This window comes from Diabrotica undecimpunctata, chromosome 9 (assembly GCF_040954645.1).
Source record: "Diabrotica undecimpunctata isolate CICGRU chromosome 9, icDiaUnde3, whole genome shotgun sequence".
In the NCBI taxonomy this organism is placed as follows: domain Eukaryota; kingdom Metazoa; phylum Arthropoda; class Insecta; order Coleoptera; family Chrysomelidae; genus Diabrotica; species Diabrotica undecimpunctata.
This window is the reverse complement of record NC_092811.1, coordinates 27,108,620-27,127,329: the sequence shown is the minus strand read 5'-3', so window position 1 is coordinate 27,127,329 and position 18,710 is coordinate 27,108,620. Positions and strand designations below refer to the sequence as shown.

Sequence of the window (18,710 nt, the reverse complement as noted above, 5' to 3'; positions counted from 1 at the left end):
TATGTAAACTGACTATCTGTGAACAATTTTAATAATTTATGAAAAATTCACTTCAAAAATATACTGATGGCCAAGAAAATGTAACACCCAGAATGACAAATATTTTTTTAATATTTTTTTATAGAAATATATATATTATAATATTCTTATTATTTGATAACGTTATAATCAAATTTGCAACGTCATTTTTGTCAGAAAAGTTGCTGTTTACACGAAGTAGCATTTGAGGCAATGGGATACTACATAAAACCCAAGATAAACAAACCATACTGGTGGGATAACGAAATAGAGGAAGAAATAAAATGGAAAAGACAACTATACCAACAATATTTAAGTCCCAATTCATTACAAGACAAAATAAAATATAAAGAAAAACAAGGAGAAGTATGAATGAAAATCTCTAAGAAGAAGAACGAGTCTTGGGAAAGAAACTGGCAACGAATAAATACTTATTTAGGAGGAACCAGAAGCACAGAAAGCTGGGAACTGATAAAAAAATTGAGAAAAGAAAAGAATAAAGAAGTAAAACAGAGCATAAAATTTAACTTTATTTGAAAATGGCAGGAGTCCTGGAATTATCCCCTTCTCTAATAAAACGGAACGGACGTTTTAATTAAATGGATTTGTGTCCTTTTTGAAATGATCGATTCTAACCTAAAATAGTTTTAATATTTCAAATAATACATGATACTCATGTTTCCATTAATTTTTAGATTGGTTGATCTACGTCCTCATTGTCGGACTGGCCGGATTCCTCTTGTTCGTCGCTTTGGTCATTCTATGCGTCTACAAGGGCAGAAGAAAAAGCAGCATAGACTTATCTCATTGTCAGTACCAAACCGTGAGCAATCATAACAACAACAACACTATCAGAAAAACTGATCAACTCCTCTGAAGGATGTCTCCTGAATAAACTTGTGATATATTATAATACATGTATTAGTGAAAAAACGAAAGTAGGGTGATAACGGGACTATTTTATTTTCAATCAGATGAAAAGTTTTGGTGAAAATGTATATGGGCAGAAGAATATTCTCCCCTATACATTAATAAATGCTTTTTTTAAGTAAAAGTTACTTTTATTTTCAGAAGCAATATGTGTCTTTTGGGCTCACAATAGACTATATATAGCATATTTTTGCATTAAAAACTATTCATTTGATTCGAAATACACTAAAACCATTTCTTCAATATATATTGACTGCTACACAAGTGAATTCCAGGATTGTTAGTGGTTACTGCCAACAGACAAGAGTACTGGTTGGTCAAATTCATTTTGTTTCTCAGAAGTGCAAAGAAAGAGTGGAACTGCACTAAAAGCAGCAAAGATAGTCATCTGATAAAATGTGCGCCCGAACGTCAGAAACAAAATGAAATTGGCCAATCGATACTGATTTGATGAGTGTGACATAAAACATAATACATAAATGTGACATAAGAGTGACATTTTCTTGAAAAGTTCTGTTGCTATTTTTTATTTCAACAACATCCAACTCTATTCATCAACTGTTTTGATTTGCTGGTAGATTATATTCGAAAACATTCTTCCTTTCCCATATTTCCCTGTTTTAGTAAAGGTTGAAAATGTTTTAGTAACTCATTAATTGTTTTAGTTCTTAAATTTTTACATATTTTTTCTGTGTATATATTTTCTCCTCTTAAAAATTTCTTGACTAACTACAAAAACTTTTACAATTGTAATATTATTGGAGGATTTTGCCCATTAATTAAAAAGAGAAGTTAATTGTTCGAGTTCTTAACTGTTTTCTTCTTTGAATCGTCGAGAGAATAGTTAGTACTTGTTATAATATTATAAAGTAACTCTCAAATAACTTTTCTACTTTTTATTAGAATTTAATCTCTGGGTATCTGTGGCACAATGACTCTGTAGTTATGAAATGCTAATCTCTTAAAAATATATAGATCATCCTACTGACTGCGCCATGTTATATCATTATAAAGTATTACTCAAAGAACTTTTATACTTTTTATTAGAATTTAATTATTTTACATGTCAAAACTTGCATCAGCCGCCTCACATTAATTGCCCTACATCTTCTTCTTTTAGTGCCGTCTTCACTAATGAAGGTTGGCGTTAACCATTGCAAATTCGTCTCTATTTTCTATTTTTTTTAAGAGCGTCTGTGTGTTTAACCCGAGTCAGTCGCGAATGTTTTTCAGCCAGGATATTTGTCGTCTACCAGAATCCCTTTTTCTTTCAATTTTACCCTTCATAATCAGCTGCAACAACTCGTACCTATCATTTCTAAGTATATGCCCCAAATATGCTGTCTTTCGCCTTTTAATGGCGGTCAAAAGTTCTCTGTCTTTCCCATTCTGTGCAACACCATTTTGTTCGTAATAAGATCGGTCCATGGTATCTTCAAAATTCTCCTAAAAAGTGACATCTCAAAAGCTTTCAGTTTTCTCATTAAGTCAACATTAACAGTCCAGGTTTCGACACCATAAAGAAGAATAGAGTAGATATAACATTTTACCATCCGATATCGGATTTGCAGATTGAGTCTTTGGTTACTCAGAAATTTCCTCATTCTCAAAAAGGCTGCTCTTGATTGCTCTATTCTTGAGCAAATTTCTGATTTCGGATATTTCATTAGAGGACCATTGCAGTTTAACAAGGTAACGAAGAGTCAAGACAGTCAGAGCCGTTAAAAAATTATGGCTAGAAGACCATGGGTAGATTAGACAAACCTCTACCAAATCTCTAGCGCTGTTGCCAGATATAGTAACAGAGTTGTGTTCAGTTTTCAGTTCGTCTAAGATCACGATAATTAGTTTTGATATCACCAAGGCCTGGAAAATTACGTCCCTTATCCATTCATACGGTGCCTTATAGAGTGACTTCGACCAGTCAATTCGAAATGCCCTCGGCGTAGATTCCATGTTTGGTGGATAATCGATATTTCTCACATGGGAAATGAAATAAAAACACATTTTTAAAGGTGAAAAAATGTCCAGCCATGCCTCTTGCTTTCGTAGAATGGGAGCAGATCCCCAAGAAAGGACTCCCAGGGTACAGGAGACCCTATATGGGAGCTGAAGCAAGTCTAGCCTGTGACTTGAAACTGACCCATATTTAAACATTGGGATTATGGGCATTTTCAGATCAGTTGGTCAATAGTTAAAATTGTAGATGTTGTGAGGCGGGGCTATGAGCTTCGGAGTGCGTATTAGTCAATGACTAAGGAGCGCGATTGCATTGAACTACATTAGCCATTAACCAGTTAAGTTTACAGTTATTTATACAGTTTAATATAGTCTACTAAAACCTATTGAACATGGTGCTGATTCTCTGTCTCTGAGTCTTATGCGACATCTCAGCTGTTGAATGGCCACTAACTCTCCTGGTTCTTAATGTAAGAGGATCTTAATGTATTATTTTTAATAAGGAATGTTAAAAATAAAATTGTATTTTTTTAAAGAACTATATTTGTTAATTTGTTATTGATTAGTTCAAAACACTAACGATCTTTGTACATTTTTGTAAATTTGTGGAATGGTTTATTTTTTTACGACGATGTTTACTTGGATTTTGGTAGTTGAATAGAAAGCGTTCGAGCGAAGGTGGCATTAGTTGCAAGAATTTTTTGAAAGAGTGTAACAATATATATGCTTTTGATTTATTCACACAATGGTATTTCTTTATAAATACTGTTTTCATATTGTTTAAATAAAATGAAGCCATTTGTGTGTGATTTATCTCATTCCTATTTGCCATGAATATCAAAACATAATTTTGAATTGATCTTTACAACTAATTGTTAGACTTGAAGCTCTCTAAAATGTTTCTTGCAACTAAACTTTACCATCCAAATATTTACTAACTTTCTTCTTTTACGTTTCTTAAACTATGACTCGGCTCGCAGGGTATTGAAGATAATATATTGAATGAGGAAGAACTTTAAGTAGGATGTAACATTTTACCGAAGCAATATGTAAGTTTTATACATACTTTTGTTGAAATTTGGAAAATGCTTGTTTTTATCAAGAAGTTGATAGATAAACATATGCAAAATGAGGTGATTTCGACAACAGTATGTTATCAATAGACATTATAATGAAGTGCTTTATAGAAAGAGGTTGAAGTAGAGTACATATACGTTGTAATTGTTTTATATATTAGCGGAAAGAGTAATGTTATGGTTAGTAAATATCTTGTTTTTTAACTTTTTATTGTTGTCGTTCTGCATACCTTTCGGTCACAATCAAGAAAGTAGTATTACCGAAACGTAAGACTGTATCTTCCACCGTACTACTCATCCATATGGCAGCCCCATTCACTAGCGATTTCAATTCAAAGCCGTATTTCAACTTCGACGTTGAAAAGGTTTACTTTTTTGTAACTCATACGAAGAATTCCTTATACGAGTCGTACTGGAGTGAGCTCGCCAGTCTGCTAGGGTAACATTTTATTAAACTGTTTGTCATCAATCCGAATTCAAGCATACCACTCTTTGACTTTGATTTTTTGTGCTATGTGATTGCTTTTCGTCAGATTTCTTTTATCAATTAAGAATTTGAATACAATATATTTTGATTTTGCTATCTACAGTCATTTCTGAAGCTGCCTAGTGAGCCGTATCAAAGTATCTTTATAGGGACTGTTTAAATTTTGGTTTTTGACATTAACCCTTAAATGCATGATTTTTTTATTGGTGTCAAATATCAAAAAAGACCTTTAGCGGAAGCTTAGAAATGATAAAAAAATAATAAAAAAAAATTATGTTTAATTTTAAACATTTGTTTTTGACAATAACAGTTTTGTTGCCAAAATGCTACATTGTGCATACAAGGTCAAGTTAGGATATAAAATATACATTGTTAATTTACATGAAAATTATAAAAACAATTTTTTTTTAACACAGTGCCACACCTCATTTCTGACATTTTGTATGTGTAAACCCCTTACAATTGGGATATTTACACCGTTGTTTATCTTCTATAGTCGACCAGTGTCCATATTCATCATCAGTGGCATTACATCCCGTTATGAACCAAAGCCTTCTTCAGAACAATCTTCCATTCGCCCCTGTCTCTGACAACTCTTCTCCATACTTTAACTCCGATGGATTTTAGATCATCCTCTATGTTTAGATCGTTGCATCTTCATCTCGCCTAATTACATGTCCTATCCATCGAAGGCGTGCTAATTTAATACATTTTACAACCAAGTCAGGTTCCCCAAAACTTCTGTATAACTCAAAGTTGTAGCGCCTACGCCACAAACCCTGTTCTTGGACTCCATATATTTTCCTTAGAATTTTTCTCTCGAAACGTTTAAGCAATTCTTGGTTGTTCTGTGTAAGTGACCACGTTTCTGGCCCGTATGTTAACACTGGCCTTATTAGTGTTTTATATATGGTAATTAATTTTTCTGGGTAGTTTTGGGGTCATCTGTTTCCTCAAGCCATAATAGCACTTATTGACAAGCACTATTCTTCTTTTAATTTCTTCGATGACATTGTTGGCTTTGGTCAGCAGCGAGCCCAGGTAGACGAAGGTGTCCACACCTCCCAGTTTCAGATCATCAATTAATAGTCTAAGTATCTGGTTGTCTGATCTAGTACAATACATATACTTGGTTTTCTGTTCGTTTATTTTTAATCCTATTCTCAGTGCAGATGTCCTTAGTGATCGAATTGCTTCGATCAGAGATTCTGTGGACCTAGCACTAATGTCTATGTCATCTGCATATCTGACCACTTGTACAGATTTATTCAAGATGGTGCCATTCGTATTAATATGGCACTCTCGAATTACTTTTTCTAGTGCAAGGTTAAATAAGAGACATATCAGTCCATCTCCCTGTCTCAGTCTATTTTTACAATAGAAGAGTCAAAGTCATTTTGGATTCTGACTACAATCTCTACGCCTGTGAGTGTAAGTTCCGTTAGTTGAACAAGATGAAGCGGCATTTGAAATTCCACCATAGCCTGTAGAACTGTCGACTGCAAACTCAAGCGTTCTCTCAAGAATCTGCCCGACTGTGAAGATTTGATCCTTTCTTGATTTATTGGGTCGGAAACCGTACTGGTAGTTCCCAACTATTTGTTCAGCATAGGGGATCAATCTTCTGTACAATACGTTGGAAAATACCAGTGGTCCCTCCTAAAATCTTTGGGGGGAATGTACTGAGCTGGTCCTCTCTTTTTCTTGTCTCGGATGTCAGCTTACAATGTACTTGGTTTCCTTATTTTTGCTGTGGTTGTGCTTATCTTGCACTGACACTCTGCAAGTTCTGTGCGAAAAGCTGCTTGTGTTAAAAGCTTTGCCTGTGGGTTCTTAGCAACCGTCGCTCTTTTATAGAGTATCCAGGAATTGGCAACTGTTAAATCAAGTAAATGATAAAATAGCCGGAGGTACCATTTGCTACTTTTTACAGAAATTTTGTATCTTCCAATATGGCTGTCCATGAGATCAACCTCACCCATCTGGCGGTTATATTCTTTAATTACAAAGGGGCAGTTTACTTCGATAGATTTTTTTGCAGTCTTATTAAAGCGTTTTATTTTGTATATATGATATATACCTGCAAAAGTGGAAAGCAAGACGACAATTTTATTATCTTTCCATATTGTAGATGAGACATCTACGTCGTCAACTGTTGCAGTATATTCATGACTGTCACTACGAGAGCCATCCTTCATATCCGTATCTGTTGGTAATTTGCAAGATGGTATCCGTTGCCTTTGAACTGTTCCCAATGATAATATTTCCCTTTTAACATTATGTACAATCAGCGGTACACCTGTATAATAATTATCATGATAAAGACGGAAATTTTGATGCTCTGGACTAATGCGAGCCAAGCGAACAACTACATTACCGGATGCTCCAAGATCGGGTTCTCCTTCTAATCGTACTTGAGAATTTTCTTGCCCTGTGTAAATTTCAAAATTATACGAATATTCGGAAATTCCTGCCAGCACAAACAGTTTGAATCCCCATTTATACGGTTTTTTGGCAAGTATTGTTACATATTATTATAATGACCAATTTTGATGGAACACATTTGCTCATTAATGGTTAGATGTTGTTTAAGTGTTACACTGAAAAAATTTTTGTTAAGTGTGTTAACTAGTAGCTTTACCTTGTGAAGTCTGTCATGTCCGGGTTTAGAAAAACGTATGAAGTTGTTGTTATCATTAAAGTGTATGTATCGCCTAATTTTCTCGAATCTATTTAGAGACATAGTCTTTTTTACTGGTTCAAACGGAAGCTTCTCACTCCAGAAAGAGCGTACATTACAGAACAGAACAGTACAGAACAGAAGTAAACACTTCGTTTTTTTCTGGTTTGGTTTGTGCGGCATACAAATTTGTTTCATTGGTAATGCTCAACAGCAACTCGTCCTTAAATAAGTAAGTAAACAATTGATACGGCGTTTTTAATTCCATCACTTATTGATTCAGAGTTGTGTTTCCATTAAAGTGCAATTGATCATCATTGAGAAAAAGTCCATTCTTCTTCCAAGTGATGTGTTCTGTAGTAGTCTTCTTTTTATTTATTTCAGATTCTTTTTTACTTGCCCCTTTAGAAACCTTTTCATTTGTGTTTTCAGTTTGTTTTTTTTTTAGTTACTCATAGATGGCAAGCTTTCATTCCCTGGATGGTTTGGTCACTTTCTAGCGTTTCCATATTTTCTGTTGTGTCTATATCCTCTGCCATATCTTTAATCTCATTGCACGTTTCTTCATTAGATTCGTCGCAATAGTTATGTAAAATTCAGGGTATGCAATACTATGTGCGTCGGGGAAGTCACTTTCATCTTCACTACTCAGGCCAGTGAAATTTTCACAATATTCCTGCAGATCCTTTTCCGACAAATAATTCTGACGATGTATTCTGTAATAAAGAATCAGATATAAATATTCTGTGTCAGGGATTCTTGAGTGCGCACTGTAGCAAAACGGCAACAAAGCGTGTTTTTCATGTTTCTCACGAATGCGGTAAAAACAACAAGGGAGCATACCTTACCTACTAATGAGGATATTTTTTCAATAATAAATCACCAATATTCTAACTACATACGACTCACAAACTTCATCAAATAATACACAACGTTACAGGTTAGCTGTCAAACAACTCAATGGGTCTAAGTGCATGCTTATACCATCTGTGCAAAAAGTGTCAAACTATTTTATATTGACACTATGTAGACTACCGGCAACGCCATGCAGTTACTTCAAATTCAAATCAGAATACACATTTCATTCAATCGTTTACCTATGTTGTCGAACAGCAACACAATGCATTTAAGGATTAAATCTCAAAACAGGTGTTAGAGTTTCTTGTCTTTCCATTTCTTTATTTTATATTCGAAATGTTGTTTAGTAAACTATTAAACATATTCTGTCAGCGTCACAAGTGTTTAATTCGTGAATTTTTTTTTAAAAAAACTCTAACATCAAAGTAAAAATTTCTATGTAATATGTGGTATAATATTTAATTAAAAACTTAAGTTAGAAATTCAAATGAATTTTAATAAAGTTCAGAACGTTTTTAGACTAATCAATCTATATTCAATGAACTTTTGGAGTACTTGCGTGACTATCCGCAAAACCAAACAGTGATTAGGTTTAGATCAAAGATATCATACTTAAAAGTATTAAATTATACAACAGAATGCAGATGTAATTGGATAACTAACCGGGAACCATATGTCCCTACTCGAAGTAGAAGTTTTTACATCCACACGTGAGTACGGGAGTTTGCCAACTAATTTTCTTCTTTATTTTATCTAAATTAGTTATTTTTATAAATCTCTATATCTACAAGACACTGATATTCTAAGTTCTAAGACTATATGGAAGGAATAAAGTCTCAATTGAGATTGTTCATATTCATTCTAGAAATTTCATTCGTACACTATGCTAATTTTAAATTTACGAAATCATATACCTAATAAACAGATTAGGCACCAAGATATTACTGACATCTTGCACTCAATGCTAAAGTGGAACTGGAAAGGGTACTTGACGAGAACACAAGAAACAATCTTCTGGTAGAAAACCGAAAACCGAGGTGTGTACCAAATGATAACAAAGCCAAAAATAATAGCAAAAAAGTGATTAATCATTTGGAATAGAGATTTAGGGATACGCATTTGGCTTAGTGATATATTAGTATATTGGCCCCATATATAAGCTTTTAATACATTTCCATAACTTTACTCTTATACAAAATTATAATATTTCAATCTCTTTCGACTCTTTGACTTTTAGTTATGAATAAGATCTCGAAAATTACAAAAAAATATTGTAGTATTATAGTTAGTTATGTAGGTTAACTATATTATCAATGAAATTGATGTTAACTGTAATTTTAGGAGAAAAGTGTTTGGTGTCTGAATAAAAACTGAAGAAAAAATAATATGTTAATAGGTGTATAAGATGAACAAATATTTGTTAAATGTGACTAAAGAATCATCGAAATTGAACTAATTGTAAAAATAAATGGTTTTAATACACATATAATACGTTTTAAAAATAAATTCATTCATCAATTCTAGAAATGCAAAGTTAGTGTTTATAATTAAACAAAAAACAAAAAACCATTTTATAATTAAAATGGTAAAATCTAAGTAACATTAAAATTATCCCACATTTGCAAAACATTTAGTTTTCCAGATTTTAGAACACCTGCTAAAAAGAGTGTATCAAAAGTCAAATCTCTTCGACGTCGGTCATTTTAGCATCAATTTCCTCTTACCTTCTCAATATAGATGTTGGTACCAGCATTCAAACTGTATTTTTGCGTTTCTAGCTTCTCTTATTGGTCCTGGTAACTTTCAAACAATATTTGTTGCACGAGTTCTTGAAATAGACGCAGGACATATCTTACTCCACTTTGTTTTTTTGTCTTTGCCAAGATAGTATTTTGAAATTATTTTTTCTTCATCTTCTTCCCCTTGAACCTCTTCATCACAGTCTTGTTCCGATTCTTATTCAGACATGGTACATTGTTCTAGAACATCATCAGATACATATTGCTCAACATTATAGTCATCTGAGTAGCTGTCGTCGTCACTACCATCTATATTTGGCTCCTGTTCTTTCTCTATTTCATTTAGAGTTACCGAATCTTACTTTTTTTGATCGGGACATTACTGATAACTAAAACAAAAATAAAAATTTGTTACTTTTTTTCACGCAGAAAACTTACCTTAACCGCCGAATACAAAATATAATTTTTAGTTTAGGATTACGTAAGTACATGCGTGGATTACAATGGTAACAGAACACAATCTATTTCTTACACCTACACACATCAAGAGACAGTCGCATACTAAAACAGTTTCTTATACTGAAGCTGCCCTGAAGGTATAAGGAGATAGGCAACTTTATATACAGTGTATGTAATCCGCGCGTGTACTGGAGGGTTAAGAATATTTATCGGTCGGTTAATAAACATAATTTTTAATATGTATTAGTGACATATTTATTCAAAATGACGTAAGATCGTTTGTAAAAATATTTTAAATTATATGACAAGGACTCCCTCATTTGAAACTTTTATGTCACTAAGAATACATATCACTTATCTGTGCTAATTGTTTGGTAATCTCTTGCTCAGTGGTTCCAATCTTTGAAATTATGAATCCTAAGTATTTGAATTTTTGAGTGCTGTTAATTTCCCTATCTTCGTCAATTTCCAAATTTCTCACTGGTTATTCTTTTGTTGCTAAGTATTCGGTCTGTTCTAGGTTCATTTCCAATCTATTTTTTGTGTATTCCTGATCTAGTTTTCGAAGCATATAGGATAGATCTTCTTTATCTTGTGTCGTTACCACTTTTGGTAATCTGCAGAACTTAATGTGCACAAGAAGTCGTCTCGGATTGGTATTCCCATACCTTCACATTTTCTTTTCCATGTCTTTAATAACTGCTCTAATCGAACCAAAATATTACCGGGATCCAAATTTTAATATCTTAAAAAAAAGTAACACTACACTGCAATTAATCCAGTTTCACTATTCTACTACTAGTACTCATTCTGCTGGCTTGCTGATACACGTTGTAGAAAGTTAAATTTTTTATTTTGCGACATTATAACCTAACCGATAGAAATATTGGAAAATTTTATTGAGGAAGTTTCATCGATATTGAAATATCTTTAGTGAGTTTATCCATTTTATGAAAATTTTACTTTTAAACATTTGTTTGCATAATTACCGGGTATTTTTAATGTGAATATAATAATATTTATAGCGTGATCAAATAACAAGCTCTTTTGAATTAAAAAAACAAATTAGCATTATTACTGGAGTATTAAAACATTTATTTCTTGCAATGAATTAAAATACTGGTAACACGAAATATAAACCCAGTGAAAACGTGTATATCTACAGGATGGTGTGTTTAAAATGTGCAAATCGACAAAGGCAAATTTAAATATTACCGTGAAAATATTGATGAATTAAAATTCTATTGAATTTTTTAGATATCCTTATCTAGTATGTAGGTTTTTGAATAGCCCTCTTTTACATAAATTTCATGTAATATGTTTAAGCACAAATATTTTGGCTATAGTAGATGTTAAAGGTGTGTACCTAGGGGATCAGAAGATGATGTCACAAAACTGATAATGACAAACTAAACAGTTGGATTGTCACGTATGAGGTTTTTTTGGAAATGGGACGTCACATTTCCTGTCAAATGTGATATTTGCATCATGTTTCACATGAAATATCACATTTTTGGAGTCTTCGCTATATATAAGCGTTTATTAAACGTATATATCAGGTTTGTTTTAACACACAATTTTTGTAAGGCCCAGAAATCATCACGAAACTGCTTGTACCGTTTTGTATGCATCTGTCCATCATTTGTATCGACCGATGACGGCAATTTGAAAACCGACGTTGGAACGATTATCTGACAACTGACATCATTGGGTGACAACTTGTAGTTTTATGCAGTCAATTTGTTGTATGATATTTGCAGGTTAGGCACATTGCCACAGAATAATAAACAATCGAAATGCCCACTCTGTTTGTCAAGATAAGTACGCGCATCTCGTTCGCGCAGACGAAATCAGCTATGTTTTAAACGGAACCAGTGCTGTTTAGTGAAATTTTATCTGTTGTGGATAGAAAAATTAACCCGGTTTAATTTATTTGCACTAATATGCACTATTTTATTCATACTTTTAGTTGAAGAATAGATTAAATTATTTAAAATTTACTAAATAATTAATCTCCAAAAATTTAAATTACAGTTCTGTCGTAGCTTGTTACAAATTTCTCAATCCGAGTCTATATTTCCATTTAAAATATGCCGATCGTGTGCTGACACACTTCAAAGGCGGCATCTGAGAGTGGGCATTCTGATTGTTATTTATTCTGAGACATGGCTAAGAATATACAGGGTGCCATAAAAAGTGATAAAAAATTAGAGATAAAAATAAGTAATTTTGGCCTAATTTCCTATATGCAAAATTGCACTCAGAAAACGTTACAGGGTGTTAAAATTACAAAATAAAACCGTATTTTTTATTATTGCTCCAAAACGGTTTAAATTTTTTTATATTAAAAGTTATATTACGTATTAGCATGCTACGGCCAATAAAGCCGAAGTAGCGAACAATTTTTTTTTATGATTTTTCTAGATTTTGGGGAAGGGGGTCTCTAAACTTTCCCTGCCCCAACTTTGTCGTATAATATTGGATTAAAAACTGACGTCAACAGAATGATCTACCTATTTTACAACTTTTTGTCTCGTGGTATTTCTTTGTTAAATTATTAATTGAGAAGATACACCTTTTTAAATGCAATATTTTTAAAAATATTTAGTTTATTATTAACTTTCAAATGGGAACAGAAAATATATGAATTTAATATAAAAAAATGTTCAAAGTTACCTCCCCTTCCTGTATACACGCTCTACATCGTTTCAATAATTAATACCACATATTTTGAAAAATCAAAGACCTGTCGAAATGGATTAGCAGCTTCTAAAATTTAAATTGTATTTAAAAAGAATTTAAATTTAAATTGTTATTCTGCCATTTCAAAAAAAACTGTAATTGTTTATTTTCAATTTAAACAATTGAAACAAAACTTGTGTTCACAATAACATTCAAATCACTATCAAGATACAGGAACACAACAACAATTTGCCTACTCGAATAAAAAATGGCATGCTGATTTAGAATATAAATTTTTGTAAAAAATATTAAACCATCTTAGAGCAGGTTAACTTTTACATATAGGTAAGTTAGGCCAAATCGAGTTATTTTCATCCCTAAAAATCGTGGTATAATTTATCACCAAGCTTTTTGTGACACCCTGTATATTATCAATTATCTTATAATATATAAATAAATTAAAAAAAAGTCTATTACAAGCTAGTGACAAATCTATTATTGTTATATTAGTATTAATCTAACTTTTTTTTTCTGAAGAAAATTTCAGTGTTAATATAAAATTTAACTGAGTAAATGATTATTTCATCGAAGCCTAAATTGAAAGAATAAAATGCTAGTGCGCATGTCAGTCCAACGAGTACTTGTATTTGCCCGATTACTGAAATTTTAGTTATGAAACCAAAATGAAACCGTCACTGCACGATCTCAATTTTTGTTGGAACACTCGGAAGGACGATGCGTTAAACGATCATTGTATTGGAACGTATTTTGCTTACTGCGCAGGAACGTGACCGTTACATGACGGTTATTCGTTGTATTGGAACAAACCGATCATATTTCATGTCAGGTGCTAATTCCCTGCAGACTTGGTGCTGATTCGATGCTTACAGAAGGCTAATGTGTAATTTATGACTCTAAAAATGGTATATTTGACGTAAAAAGCAACTTAGAATATGACATTTGACAGGAAATTCGACGTTTTCTTTGCTTTAGAATAAAACTGTAGATCGCCTAGTGTCCATGGACGATTATACCTACTGCAAGTTAAAATTTATCGCAAAGTATCGATGTTTTCCTGCTGTGACGGCCTTTTTTGATATACCTGGTCTTGGTTCATAGCTAAAACTAATATGTTCATGTCTGAATTGGCTATACCAACGAGACTACTATGGTGTCTCATTGCTAAAAAGAAAAACCAACTTGGTAGTCATTTGTCTTGAGATAGTTGTCCTAGAAAATAATAAAAATTATTGCGCGACAATTTGTACGGTTGAATTACATTTGACAGTTGAAAGTGACAGTGAAATTTTAAATTTAGGTTAACCAAATGTCAAGATTAAATTTTCTCTATGGCCCAGTTAACGAAACTTAAAAGGCGCCTCGTATTTACCAATAATATCATGTGGTGCGCATGTTTAATACTATTTAGAACAAATTGGTTCTTGTGAAGCGTAAGTAAGAACAATATTCATTTCTATAACTCCCCTAGCGATATAATATTGTAGCGTGATTAAATAAAACGAGCGGTTCGAATTTATATACATATATTTATTTATAACTTTACAGTTCGGTAGTATCTTAATGACTAAACTCACTCCTAACAACGTTACATATATATAATAAAGTTACTTTTCGAGAACATTCTGGCGTTGTCCCACCTCTAATTGTCTCCCGTCCGAAAGACGGGCGCTATTGACAAGCCGATTCTTACGTTTTCTAGATTCGTCGTTCTAAGAATTATGACGTATCGGAGATGGGCTATTTCGTTACACTGCTCCCCTCTTAAATCTGATTGTCCCGATCAGCAACTCTATATGTAGGCACAGGATGGCGGAATCTACAGGACTCTCCAGCTCTGCATGAACCCTTTAGAAAGAAATAACAGTCTACTGACTTTGAAGGATACGATCTCATCGGGTTAATGCAACACACAGTAATTCGTACGCCGGTTTCTCGGAAGATCACTTCAAGCATGCTTCTGACAATCTTCCAGTCCAGATTATCTAGTGCATGACCTATTTTGGGTAAGGCCAAATTCTTGATGTCGTAATTGCACACAATTTTCTTCAAATTAGTTAGAGCACGCCATATATCCTCGTAGCTTGCCCTGTCTGTATACGACTTCCTGGTCACCATATACAGCAAAGATCGAGAACCATCTTCTAATCTCAGTACTCTTCCAACTTTAGGCTGCTGGTTTTTTAACTCGTCCAAATGACCGAATTTCTTATAAAATACGGATGAGATTCCTTTAGTCATCTCAAGATCTTGGGCAACACAGTGGGCTAGAGAGACGTTATGCGGAACACTAAAAAGATCCTGCTGAACTTCTGTGGTCACGCCGAATCTAGCACTCTTTCTCTCTGCGTAATTTGACATAAATTCATTAAAGCTTGGTCGCCGGTCATCTTTGATCTTATGTTGAAGGGTACGTGCTTCTTCTGTTTCATTTGAACCAGCATATGGTGCAAGACGATTTATGTGAACTACTTTTGGTTTACCTTTCGGCAACTTCTTAATTCGGTATATTACGTCATTTATTTTCTTTTTAATTTCATACGGACCTTCCCATTGTCTTTGCAGTTTCGGAGACAAGCCTCGACGACGTTGTGGATTATAAAGCCAAACAAGATCACCTACTTCATAGCTTTCACTCTTGCATCGAGAATCATATTTATTTCCATCATTCGTCTCTGGAAGTGGACCTGCAATGTCGATTGCTACTCTTTCCATAGGACTACCAACATTGTACTGTCTCATGGGTGCCCTCTTTTTACCAACTGGACCATTACTGGTTGCACACAGTTCACATTTCCGGCACCATCTTCTTACATCATCTTTACAGTTCACCCAATAGAACCGTTCTCGAACCTTTTGCAGAGTCTTCGTAATACCAAAGTGTCCACCTGATGAACCGTCATGCAACTGACGTAAAACTTCTGACACTTTACTTTTAGGTACAATCAACTGAAGCTTAGTTTCTGTACCATCATCGTTCTCAAAGGTTCTATACAGAAGATCATCTTTCAGCACTAGACAATTCCATTGGCTCCAGTAACACTTGACTTCTGGACTACAAGCACTAATGTCTTGCCAAGAAGGTCTTCCACTTCGACGCATCCAATCCAATACTCTTTTTATACATGGATCATCTGCTTGAGCGTCTTGTAGCTGTTGAGGCTGCCATTGATCATTAATGACGGCGGTTCGTCTCACGGGGCAAAGTCGTTCTTCTAATTCAAGACAATGATTACGATTTGCACTGTATGCCCGTCTTGACTGAGCATCATCATTTGAATGACTCTTTCCAGCCCTGTGTTCCATTTGTTCTAGCTTTCTGACTGTTGTATTATTTTCTTGCAATTTACGGCGAATGTGACCTACGTCGCCATCATTCGAACATCTGGTTTCGTGTCTCTTCGGCATCATGTTGCGAACTACTTTCCGTACGATTTCCTCCAGACGTTTCTCGTTTTGTTCGTCGCTCTCTTCAGAGGTTCGTACTCGATAGCTCCGTGAAACTTGACTAGCTGTTTCATGTTCCAAGGCAATAGCGAGCGCTTCATCTAAAACTTTCGGTCTTGCTAGTCGTAAAGCTTTCTGTAGTTCAATGTCTCTTAACCCATTGACGAAGGCATCTACAGCGATTTCTTCCAAAACGTTGTCTGGTGCCTCTGGATAGGCCAACAGCGCTATACGAGCAATATTTGCTTCAAATTCTTGCAAACTCTCACTTGCTCGTTGGATTCTACTTCTTATTTGTACTTTGTAGACTGGTTGTAGATGGGCATCTCCGTAACGTTTATCTAGTCGAGTGAACAAGGTCTGGTAACATTTTTCTTGACCCTTAGGAATTGATCTTAGGATATCCGCAGCATCACCTCGTAAAGCAGCAGTCAAGGAAACAGCTTTTTCTTGTTCTGTCCAATGATTGGCTGTCGCAATAGCTTCAAATTGTCTAAGGTATATGGACCAAGAGGACTTTCCATCAAATGGTGGCTATTTGAATCTCATATGATGTGTCATTTCGTCTCTCGGTGATTCTTTTTTCACTACCGGATCTAAGGCTACCGTACTAACTCGTGGTAGCACTTTTGTGTTACTTATCATGGTCTCTAATTGTTTGATCTTCTCTTCTACTTTATCAAATGTTCTTGAGACTTCTTCAAATTTCTCATTGTTTTGAATACATATTTCTTTAATTATTTGTGAAGTCTCGTCGAATCTTCTAAATATATTTTCGAATGTTTCATCGAATCTTTTGGGAACATTCTCTAATTTATTATCATCTCTTTTAGAAGATTCTTCTATCATTTGAGAGACGTTTTCAAATTTCTTATTATTTTTTCTGAAACTCTCTTCGATCTTCATTAAAACTGCTTCTTCTGCTGACTGAAAATGGAATGTCTCTGGGTCATCTCCATTCTTGTTAAGAATATTCTTCAGTCGTTCTTGGAGGATCTTCTTGGACCCGCTGCAATCTTCATCGCGTTCTTCTAGCTGCTCACGCAATTGTTTTACTGAGAGTTGTACTAGCAGCATCTTTGGTCAGGCACGCGTACTTTTTTAAAATGTTCAAAAGTCTTTTTCAAAAGTCACTGCTGAATTTATTTTTAAACAAATCAATTATCCTCACACCGTGACACCACTGTAGCGTGATTAAATAAAACGAGCGGTTCGAATTTATATACATATATTTATTTATAACTTTTACAGTTCGGTAGTATCTTAATGACTAAACTCACTCCTAACAACGTTACATATATATAATAAAGTTACTTTTCGAGAACATTCTGGCGTTGTCCCACCTCTAATTGTCTCCCGTCCGAAAGACGGGCGCTATTGACAAGCCGATTCTTACGTTTTCTAGATTCGTCCTTCTAAGAATTATGACGTATCGGAGATGGGCTATTTCGTTACAATATAATGGTGATTTTTAAATAAGAATTAGTAAAGAAATATAGAACACTTTTCAAACACATCATTCACTAACAAATAATCAAGTGCATAATTATATGCACTATGTGAAAGTACTTTTATATCAATTTTGACGTTGCTATAGACAATAGTACTTTAACAATTAGTGTGATACACGAAAAACTACTGTTACTTGCCACCTTAAAACTTTAAAAATGTACACAAATTAGGAAGGTTATAATTATAATATTGTTAATGTATGTAACTGCCAATAGCAGTTGCAAGTGTAAATATCTTAGAATAGTATTTAGCATAATTTTGTTTCATTTGATTGTGATAAGTCTATTTTCCATGTTTCTATACTAATATCCCATATTTATGTAGATTGTTCCTATTTTCAGTGGATGCTTGTGGATGAAGTCATAATGGGAATGAAAGAAAAAGTCTTTTAGTTGATTCGTCATGAGATCCAAAATAATAGAAGTCTTCTACGCTATTAATATAGTTTGCAATAGTAATTGTTGAATATTGAAGTGATGGATGTAGAAATTGTTGATAGTTAGAAAGTTTTTCTAGTGAAAATAGATGTACCTGCTATTTTAATGTATGTCCCTTGTTTTTATGTCTTTATGGTCACTATCTTATTCCCTACGCTTCTATTATTCTGTACTCATTTTTAAATGTTAGGTGCCGTTGGTTCTTTGACCAACAGGCATTGACTAGCAACTGGAACTGTAAATTACTAGCTGAATTTCTTGTAATGTTTCCTTAATTTGGAACAAATATGTTAGTAGGAATTTAAAAAATTGATGACCAGATATAAAATGCTACGAATGAAATTTCCATATTTCCAAAATAGCAAGTTCCAGAACATCATAAGGATAAGATCATCCGGTGAACATAAT

At 33.9% G+C, this 18,710-nt stretch overlaps 1 protein-coding gene across 1 annotated transcript in view; it reads left to right on the top strand.

Moving 5' to 3' along the window:
• Positions 1-8,406, top strand: part of LOC140450492 (cysteine-rich motor neuron 1 protein-like) — a 38,075-nt gene extending 29,669 nt beyond the window's left edge. The window contains exon 6 of the mRNA XM_072544139.1: positions 714-8,406. Coding sequence (XP_072400240.1) covers positions 714-895 — 182 coding nt within the window. The 3' untranslated portion in view covers positions 896-8,406. The remainder of the gene's footprint in view (positions 1-713) is intronic.
• Positions 8,407-18,710: the final 10,304 nt, after the last annotated feature.